The sequence below is a fragment of the Orycteropus afer genome, unplaced genomic scaffold (genome assembly GCF_000298275.1).
Source record: "Orycteropus afer afer isolate SDZICR_OR568_19922 unplaced genomic scaffold, OryAfe1.0 scaffold00020, whole genome shotgun sequence".
In the NCBI taxonomy this organism is placed as follows: Eukaryota; Metazoa; Chordata; class Mammalia; order Tubulidentata; family Orycteropodidae; genus Orycteropus; species Orycteropus afer.
Window position 1 is genome coordinate 13,737,627 of NW_006921607.1, and position 10,405 is coordinate 13,748,031.

General features: G+C 40.6%; 1 protein-coding gene across 1 annotated transcript in view; it reads left to right on the top strand.

Annotated features, from left to right (window-relative positions):
- The first annotated feature begins 346 nt into the window (after nt 1–346).
- RPN2 (ribophorin II) overlaps nt 347–10,405 on the top strand; it is a 64,185-nt gene continuing 54,126 nt past the window's right edge. Inside the window, exons 1-2 of the mRNA XM_042783582.1 lie at nt 347–362; nt 2,972–3,165. Of these exons, the coding sequence (XP_042639516.1) occupies nt 347–362; nt 2,972–3,165 (210 nt within the window). The remainder of the gene's footprint in view (nt 363–2,971; nt 3,166–10,405) is intronic.

Below are 10,405 nucleotides of genomic sequence, written 5' to 3' on the forward strand. Positions count from 1 at the left end.
GAGGAGTGGCTGGTGGGTTTGAACCGCCAGCCTTCTGGTTAGCAGTCAAATACCTTAGGCACTATTGAGTACATGTATGTGCACAAGGCACTGTGGATTTAGCATTAGTAACTTGACTCCTGTCTTTTTTATAAAATCTTTCTATCCGTTAGCAAATCTGATAGGCATTAACTTTGAATTCTTTCCAGACTCTAATCACTTCTCACCACTTCCACTGCTGTTATGCTGGTTTGGACCACTATCATCTTTTTATTTGGATTATGGTAATAGTCTCCTAACTGGTATCCCACTTTCTGTCCTTGCTCCTATAGTCTGTTCTCCACACAGCACTGTCTCAGTACACACAATGATCCTGATAAAATGTAAGTCAAAATCACTGTTCAAAACCCTCCAGTGCCTTCCATCTTGCTGAGTTAAAGCCAGAGTCTCTTACAGTGGCTTACAAGTCCCTTAGGCTTGGCCCTGCTACCTCTGTGTCCTCATCTCTTCTCGCTCCTTGCTTACCCTATTCTAGCCATGCTATATTCCTTGCTGATGTAAAAAATACTGTATACACCCTGATTCAGGTTCGTTAGCTTGCTCTTCTCCTTAGGTTACTTTCCCTCCAGATATCTTCATGTGTTGCTTCTTCTTCAGTCTGTCTCTACTCACTGCTTTTACTTCTTTGTGAGACCTTCATAGACTACCTTATTAAAAACTGCAGCCTTTCTTAGATAGTATTTCTGTGCTTTTTATTTCTCCATACTATTTTTCACCTTTTAACATGATAAATATCTTTCTTCATTATTTTGTCTTTTATTTGACAGTCTTAAAGTGCTGTCTTTTCCCACTAGAATGTAAGATCCATAATGGCAAGGATTTTTGTCTATTCTGTTTCTTGTTGTATCTTTAAAATAGTGCCTACCACACAGTAGCATTCAATAAATAATTTAATGAATGAATACATTATAGATCACTTTCTCGTTTTGTTTTTGTTTGTTTTGCCAAGAGCTTTCACTTTCTTTGGGTTGTTTAACACACACACAAAGACTTAAATGGAACTAACATTCATGGAAGAATGATTCTCGATGAGTTGCCCCTTCTATAAGATTCTCTAAAAAATAGTGGAGCGTGAACTCTGTGGAGTTAGACCTGGGCATGAGTCCAAGCTGGGTGTTTGCAAGCTACTCTGGTCCTCAGTTTTTGTATTTGTAAGATGTAGATAGTAATGCCTTTCATAAGGGATTCTGTTGTTGTATGCCATCAAGTCTGTTCCAGCACATAGCAACCCTACATGGCAGTGGAGAACTGCCCGAGAGTGTTTCCTAGTCTGTAATAGTTACGAGGGCAGATTGCCAGGTCTTTTCTCCCACAGAGCACCTTGTGGGTCCAACCTCCAGCCTTTTGGTTAACAGCCAAGCACTTGGCCATCACCCCACCGGAGTTTATTAAGGGGTCCTCCAAAACCAAACTCACTACCATCAAGTTGATTCCTACTCATAGCAACCCCCATAGAGTTTCCAAGGCTATAAATCTTTTCGGAAGCAGACTGCCTCATCTTTCTCCTGTGGCAAGGCTGGTAGTTTTGAATTTCCAGGCTTTCGGTTAGCAGCCTAATATGTTAACCCCTACACTACCAGAGCTCCTTTAAGGCCTCCTAATTTATACTGAATTTGTTACTGTAGGCAAAAGATCTAGGACCAGTAATGTTAGTCTTGTGATTACTTGCTATAGCAATTACTTGGATGGCAGACAGTTCATTTTCACGTGAAACAACTAATTAGAAAGTTTGTTTTGTTTTTATGAAAATCAGAAATGTAGCTCTCATAACTTCTTCCTGTCCCCTGGGGTGTCATGGGTGAGGATTAGTTTTTCTTTCCCATTTATTCAGCAAATATTTATTTAGTACCTACTATGTGCCAGGCTGTACACAGCAAGACTCAGAAATACTGGGATGAATGATAGAAACAGCCTCGTGGAGCTTATAATTTAGCAGAGGAGATAGATAATACATTTTATAATAGTTGTGAAGAATACTTTAGTGCTTTTTACCTTCTTAAGGTTACTGGGTACTGTGAGTGTATATAATAACAACAACAGCAGTAGAACTAGTAGCTAATATTTATGTATCATTTGTCATTGCCAGTTACCATTCTAAGAGATTTTGATATTAATTTAAATATAATAACTCTGAGGTAGATATTATTATTATCCCACTTCACAGTTGAGGACACTGAGGCTCGGGCTGGCTGAGTAACTTAGCCGTGGCCACATTGTTACACTTGGCGATTTAAACTTGACTTCAGAGGCTATGTTCTTCACTAACTGTGATATTGGGGAACTAATCCTACGGAGGGCTTCTTAAGGAAGAGATGCTTAAGCTCAATTCTGAAGGATGAGTAGAAGTTCAGCAAAATTCAGGTGGAGGTTCAAGTTCATCCAGAGGTGCTTAGGAAGAAAGACCTGATGATCTGCTTCTAAGGAGTCAGCTACTGAAAACCCTATGGAGCTCACTTCTACTCTGACCCACGGGGTCGCCGTGAGTAGGGATGACTCAGCAGCAACTGCTTCTAAAGCAGGGAAAACCATAAGAAAGCCCAGGCAAGAAGGAACATGGCTCCTTAGGGGAATAGCGGAGGCCAGACAGCAACAGAAAGTGGAAAGAATGAGGGAGGAGATTGGATGAGAAGCAGTCAAGGCCATGATGAGGATTCAGTTTGTCCTAAGAGCCATAGGAGTTATAAATATGCATTAAACAGGACAATGACGTGATGAGTCCTGTGCTTTAGATACGCAGAGGCTGCTGGGAGGACTGTCAGATAGTTGAAGATTGTGCCCATCCTTCCCAAGGTTTCTCTTCAGTTTACACCTCCCCGTTCCCCCAGCATTCCTCACAGGACTTTGTTCCCAGACGTCCTGGTGTGCACCATTGGGACTATACATAGAAGTTTGGAATATTGTGGAGTGTTTTTAATAGTCATTTCCCCCCAAGGTTCAAGCACTGTCTTCCTGTTGGCCCTGACAATCATAGCCAGCATCCAGGCTTTGACGCCTACTCACTACCTCACCAAGCATGATGTGGAAAGACTGAAAGTCTCGTTGGACCGCCCTTTCACAAATTTGGAATCTGCTTTCTATTCCATTGTGGGACTCAGCAGCCTTGGTGCCCAGGTAGCAGACGTAAAGGTAAGTAAGGCCCCTTCTGTCTTGGAAGCCAAAGTGGTTCAGAAAGTACTTTATCCCATCACCATATTCCTTTTAGGTACATCAAAATTCTCGGCCTCATTTGAGGATTTAAAAAAACCCAGATTGACTGCCATCAAGTTGGCTGACTCATAGCGACCCCTCCTTGGGTTTCTGAGATAGTATCTCTACAGAAATAGATTGCCCAGTCTTCCTTCGGAGGAGTGGCTGGTAGCCAAGGTCTATCCAATATAACACATATTTATTTGAATGTGTATGATTGCTTATTTCTTTCTGGAAGTGCCTAGTGTGTGGACTGTACCAGGTATTTCAGTGGAATGTAAAGAAAAGCAAGTTACAGATTCTCTGGAAACTTACCGTAGCTCTGTGTATGGGTGAGACCGTACACTGCCACGTGTACTTAATAAGTGCCCTACATGTGTGACCAGTAAATAATAAAGGAATGCAGGTGGGTGCACTCACATTTGTTAAGCAGTTACAATCACTGCACCAGGCAATTTACATATATTTTTTGGAACTTTAATGAAGAAAGTACATCATGACTGAAAGCTTCTCTGGATTTTGGAATAGTCTTAAGTAATTTACATTTTATTCATTACAGTAGCATGGACAGCTAGGGTAAAAAATTGTTCTTTGCCAGGTTTCTCACATAAGTTACCATAATATAAAGGCTTAAAACAACACCAGTTTATTAGCTCCTGGTTCTGTACGTCAGAAGTCTGGGCAGCCGTAGCAAGTCAAAGTGAAGGCATTGGCCACACTGACCTCTTACCTGGAGGCTCTGGGGAAGAATCTACTTCGAAGCTCATTCAGGTTGTTAGCAGATCCAGTTCCTTGCAGTTGTAGATCTGAGGTCCTTATTTCCTTGCTAGCAGTTCTTTTCTCCTCGAGGCCACCCTCATTCCTTCTTATGTGGTGCCCTCTGTCTTGAAACCAGCAATGGCACACACTTCTAACACTTCATATCTCTCTGACTTCTCTTCTGCTACCAGCTGAAGAAAATTGCTTTTAAAGTGCTCACCCAATTAGGTCAGACCCATTGGATAATCTCCCTGTTTTTTTTTTTTGTTGTTGTTGGTTTCTTTTTTTTTATTTTTTATTGTGATTTGGGTGAAAGTTGACAGAGCAAATTCACTTTCCATACAGCAGCTCACATATACCTTGTCTCATGACATTGACTGCAATTTCCCACAATGCAACAGCTCCCCTCTCACTTCTTCCCATAGTTAACCTCTTCCCTGTGTCCTTTCCTCCCATGCACTCTTGCTCCCTGAGCTGTCTCCCTGTGTATACACAGCCCTTCTATTCTCCCATGATATAATCTTCCTGTTTTAAGATCAACTGATTTGGGACTTTAAAATGTTCCCTTCATGGGGTTCCTAGATTAATGTTTGATTAAACGCCTAATGAACAGAAATCTTGTGGGAATCTTTAGAATTCTGCCTACCATATCTTGCCTTAGAGTATAAATAACCCTAAATCTCAGTGGCTTATGACAAAAGCTTATGTTTTGCTCATACTGTATGGCCATTATGGGTCAGTTGGGGGCTCTGCTCTCAGTTTACTCAGTCCAGGATTTAGTCTGGTGGAATGGTCTCTGTCACCTATGGTAGAGGTGAAAGAGTTCTCAAAACTGCTCAGAAGAGACACATACCACTTCTTTTTACCTTTCTCATTGTGTTGCCTAAAGCAAGTCACTTGGCCAGGAAAGTAAAATTCTCTTACAGAGAGGGACAGTGCGTTTTGTTGAATCGTAAGTTGCCTAGCTTGCCTCCTGAGTTCTTTGCCTCATCCTTTGCCAGGGTTTCTTCTACAGATTAAACCTCCCTGGATCCCTCACTGCTTCTCACGTGGCTTGATTCCCAGACCCCTCAGTGCTGCCCTAGTGATCCTCTGTGGCTCTGGTCTCCTACCATTTGCTTCCTTTAAAACTAACAATTCCTTTTCCAAGAAGAGTGGTGAGCACCCTGACCCACTAAATTAACACTTCAACCACTTTTGTAAGAGTTGCTCATTCATTCACCAGCTGTTTACTGGGCACATGTGCTGGACCCTGGGTATAGTGTGGAGAACCAGTCATACTCACTGCCCTCAGAGAGCTTACTGTCTAGTGGAAGTTAAAATAATAGTGACTCTTGTTTTTATCTTTCATTATTAAAGTTTTCAAACATTCACAAAAGTAGAGAGGACTTACGATGAACACCCATCTATCCATTAGCCAGCTTGAGCAATTGTCAGTATTTTGCCATTTTTATTATATCTGCTCCCTCTCCTTTTTATTTTATTTTTTGCTGGAATATTTTTATTTTTTGCTGGAGTATTTTAAAGCAAATACCAGATGTACCATTCTACTTGTATCTCTAATAGGAAGTTTTTAACAAAATGACAATCCATTTATTATTTCTATCAGGATTAACAATAATTCTTTAATGTCACTTATGTCCAGTCTACATTCAGTTATCTCCAAAATAGTTTTTTTACAGTTAGTTGGTTTGAATCAGGATTTAAACAAGGTCTACACATTTCATTTTGTTGATATTTCTTAAGATTCTTTTCATTTATCACAATTCCCATTTCCTTCCCTGTCCCTTTCACTCTACCTGCCCCCCCAAACCAATTTTTGTTGAACAGAGCCAAGTGACTTGTCCTGGACAATTTTCCACATTCTGCCTTTGGTTGATTGTGATGTTTTTTAACACATTCTCCAGTCCCTTGTGTTCCTATAAACTGATAGATCTTGATAGTCGACCTCAATTTTCTTGGCAAGAGTATTTTTTTAGCTGGTGCTGTGTTCTTCCTATCAATAGAAATGATTGTTTCCCTTTTAGCAATAAGATTGGATCAGTGGACTAAAGTATTGTCAACTTGTTTTTTTTAATATAGTTTGACAATCTCTACTTTTCAATTGCGGAGTTTAACCCAATTATATTTAATGTAATTATACTGTTGGGTTTAAATCTATGGAGTCCCTGAGTGGCACAAATGGTTAAGTTATCAACTAATAGCCTAGAAGTTGATGTTTCAGAAGTCACCCAGAAGGACCTCAGAAGACAGGCCTGAAAGATCACAGTCTTGAAAGCTCTATGGAGCAGGTCTGCTCTGAACATGTAGAGTTGCCATGAGTTGGCATCAACGACCACAAGATACTGATGGGTTTAAGTCTGTCATCTTATTTGTTTTCTGTTTGTGTATCTTTTTCTCCCCCTCCTTTGCTGTCTTCTTTTGGGTTAGTTGAGTATTTTTTAATATTCTATTTTCTCTGTTCTACTGTCTTTGTAGAATCCCTGGGTAGTATAAATGGTTAATGCACTTAGTTGCTAACCAAAAGTTTGGAGGTTTGAGTTTGCCTGGCTATTGACTTCTTTTTTTTTTTTTTTTTAATTGTGATTTGAGTGAAGATTTACAGAGCAAATTCATTTTCCATACAGCAGTTCACATATACTTTGTCTCATGTCATTGACCACAGTTTACCACAATGCAACAGCTCCCCTCCCACTTCCTCCCCATAGTTACCTCTTCCTTGTGTCCATCCCTCCATACGCTCCTGCCCCCTGAGCTTTCTCCCTGTGCATAAGCACACCTTCTTTCTCCCATGATTGTTCTCTCCAAGGAGTGTATCTACTTGAGATAAATGTTTAACTCATATGCCTGTCTTTTGTTTGGCTGGAAACCACAGGTGTGGGTTTAATTCCAGACCTGAAGGGCAGTTAGGGGCCATAGTTTCAGTGGTTCCACCAGGCTCTATCAGACCAGCAAACCTGGTTCCCCCCCCCCCCCTTTTTTTTTTCATCCAAATGATTTTGAGTTTTGTACCACATTGTTCTTCCTCTCTATCCCTCCTAGATAGATCCCCTTCCAAGTGGATGACAGTGGTAGCCGGGCACCGTCTAGTTCTTCTGGTCTCATAGTCATATAGGCTGCAGATCAGATGGTGTACCAGTCTCTAGGACTAATTGTTTCCATGAATTTTGGTTTTCTTCATTCTTCTTTGCTCTGGACGAGGAGAGACCCATCGTTGCATCTAGATGGCAGCTTGCTAGCTTTTAAGATCCAAGTCACTACTCGGCCTGGCTGTTGACTTCTGAAAAGTCAGCCATTGAAAACCCTGTGATGCACAGTTCTCTATACACATGGTGTCACCATGCGTTGGGAGTGACTCAGTGGCAACTAGAACTGGAAAATTAGCTTTTAGGTGTACTTACCATTTTTTTTTAGTGGTTGCTCTAGATACTACAATATACATCCTTAACTTATAGTATACTTTGGATTAGCATTATGTCATGTCACAGCAACCTCATGTGACAAAGTGGAACTGTCCCATTGGGTTTTCTTGGCTATAATCTTTATGGATGTTTTATGGTCTTTTCTCCCACAGAGCTACTGGGTGGGTTTGAACCACCAACTTTTAGGTTAACAATTGAGCACTTATCTGTCTGCCACCAAGGCTTCTTTTGCCTATTTTTGATATATTAGTGGGATTATTTGCCCTATTTCTTAATTCTGGCTCTATTTCTCTATAGATTGGGAGTTAAAATGTCTACCTTACTGTGTCATTGTAAAAATAAAGTGAAATCATGTTAGGCCTAGACTGACCTACAAAAAAGCCCTTCAAATGGTAGCTGTTATTGTCATTAGTATGGGAAAAGTTTTGTTTTTATTTATAACTTACTCAGGTGAGTTTAGACAGTGCTTGGCACAGATACTGCATTTATGGTACCCTTTGAGGTGATGCTTTGGCCCTGACTGCTGCCAATGGAAGCAGCAGTCAGGACATCAGACAACATATAACACTGGACAAGTCGGCTTCAGAGTGCTTCTTTCAAGTAAGTGCTGAGGAGCAAAGATGACTCCTTGAGGACTAAGGTGCACCTGACACAAGCCATGATATTTTCAATTGCCTCATATGCATGTGAGAGCTGGAAAATGAATAAGGAAGACCAAAGAAGAATTGATGCTTTTGTGTTGTGGTGTTGGTGAAGAATGCTTAAAGTATTGTAGACTGCTAAAAGAACTAACAGATCTGTTCTGGAGGAAGTACAGCCAGAATCCTCCTTAGAAGCGAGAATGGCCAGACTTTGTCTCACCTACTTTGGTCATGTTGTCAGAAGGGACCATTCCCTGGGGAAGGGTGTCATGCTTGGTAAGGTGGAGGATCGACGAAGGAAGGGAAGGCCCTCGGTGAGATGGATTGACACAGTGGCTGTGGCGATGGGCTCAAGTATAGCAAGAGTCCTGGAGGTGCAGGACCAGGTGGTGTTTTGTTCTGCTGTGTATAGGGTGGCTATGAGTCGGAGACGACTCGACGGCACCTAACAGCAACAATAGGGGATCATAGAGGCGTCAGACATTCACTTCAACCAAAGCACTAGCTATTTGTCTGTCTTGTGACTCAGTTCCACATGAGCTTTAGGTTGAGCATGTACATGTAAAGGTGTTCTCTGCCAAGTTTGAGGGGACATTGGTCAGGGCTGAAGATGTATATTGAAGAGCCATCCAAACAGTAGTGGGATGACTGTATGGTTTGGCCAATTCTATGTAAAATACAAACTCCAAGTCAGACTAGATTCAGGATCTTTTTTTTTTTTTTTAATGATATGTTACCATGTTTTCAGTGAAGATATACATAGCAGGTTCCCATTCAACAATTTCCACATTACTTGTTCAGTGATGTTGGTTATGTTTTTTGCAATATGTGAACATTCTCATTATTTCTATTCTGGTTGTTTTATTTCCATTAATCTAGTTTTCCTGCTTCATTACATAGTTGTCATCTTTGTTTTAAAGTAATTTGTGATTGTTTAGTCTCATAGAGGGGATTTTTTTAAAGGAGGATAATTCTAATGGGTGATACTCATTATTTTTTGAGCCAATTTGTTATTTATCTACAAGGTGACCTTAGAGGTTAGTTCCAGTGCAGGATTTGAAGCATATCTCAGGGCAGCAGTCTTGGAGTCTTCCAATCACAACCAATCCAATCAGTCCTTTTCTTTATTGTTAGGAATTTGAGGCTCTGTTCCACATTTTTCTCCCATTCTGTCAGGGTGCGTCTATCATGGCCCTGATTAGAATAGTTAATATTGTTAACCAGGCACCATCTAGTTCTGGTCTCAGGGTAGATGAGGACATAGTTCATGTGGACTGTTAGTCCTGTAGACTTTACTTTCCTTCTCTTTTGCTCTGGATGAATGGAAAGCAATAATTGTGTCTTAGATGGGCACTTGCAGTCTTTTAAGATCTCAGTGACTATTCATCTAAGATGTAGAACACAACTTTATGAACTATATTATACCAGCTGACCAAGATGTCCCACGAGAATGTGGTCCTAATCTTTAAATCCAGAAATGCAATCCCACAAGGTGTTTGATTATGTCTAAGAAGTATCTATAACTCTGGCCACCTATGTGTTTTATTATATATATATGTATGATTACAGTCACATACATATACATATGTAGATACTTACACATATATACAAGGAGTTCTGGTAGCACAGTGCCTAAGGTACCTGACTGCTAACCAGAAGGTTGTTGGTTCAAACCCACCAGCCACTCTGTGGAAGCAAGACTGGACAATCTACTTCCATAAAGATTTACCACCTCAGAAACTCAATAGGGGTTGCTGTGAGTCAGAATCTACTCAACAACAGTGAGTTTGGTTTTTGGTATACATATGTACATGTACATAATAGATCCCTATACATATATATAAGGAGGTCTGGTGGTGCAGTGGATAAGACATTTGGCTGCTAACCAGAAGGTCAGCAGTTCAAACTTCCCCACCAGCTGCTCCGTGGAAAGAAGATGGGGCAATCTACTTTCATAAAGATTTACCACCTTAGAAATCCAGTGGGGGTCACTGTGAGTCAGAATCAGCTTGATGGCAGTGGGTTTTGGGGTTATATATATCTACCTACATAGATACCTTTGTGCCACACATTTTTTGGTTGTTTTTGCTATAGTTTCAAAATTATATATTCCATACCAATTACCAACAGGTCCTTTTTTGTGTGTACTTTTTAATGACATCATTTACCTTCATTAAGCTGTGTCCACTTCACCTTCATTTGGCGTTAACCTTTCCCATCATCAAAAATAACAAGTGTCGGAGGGGGATCTATATAGGAGATCCTGGATAGAGTGGAAGAAAAATGTGGAACACTCCAACACCTCAATAACAAAAAGACAAACAGTCCAATTAAAAAATGGGCAGAAGACATGAATAG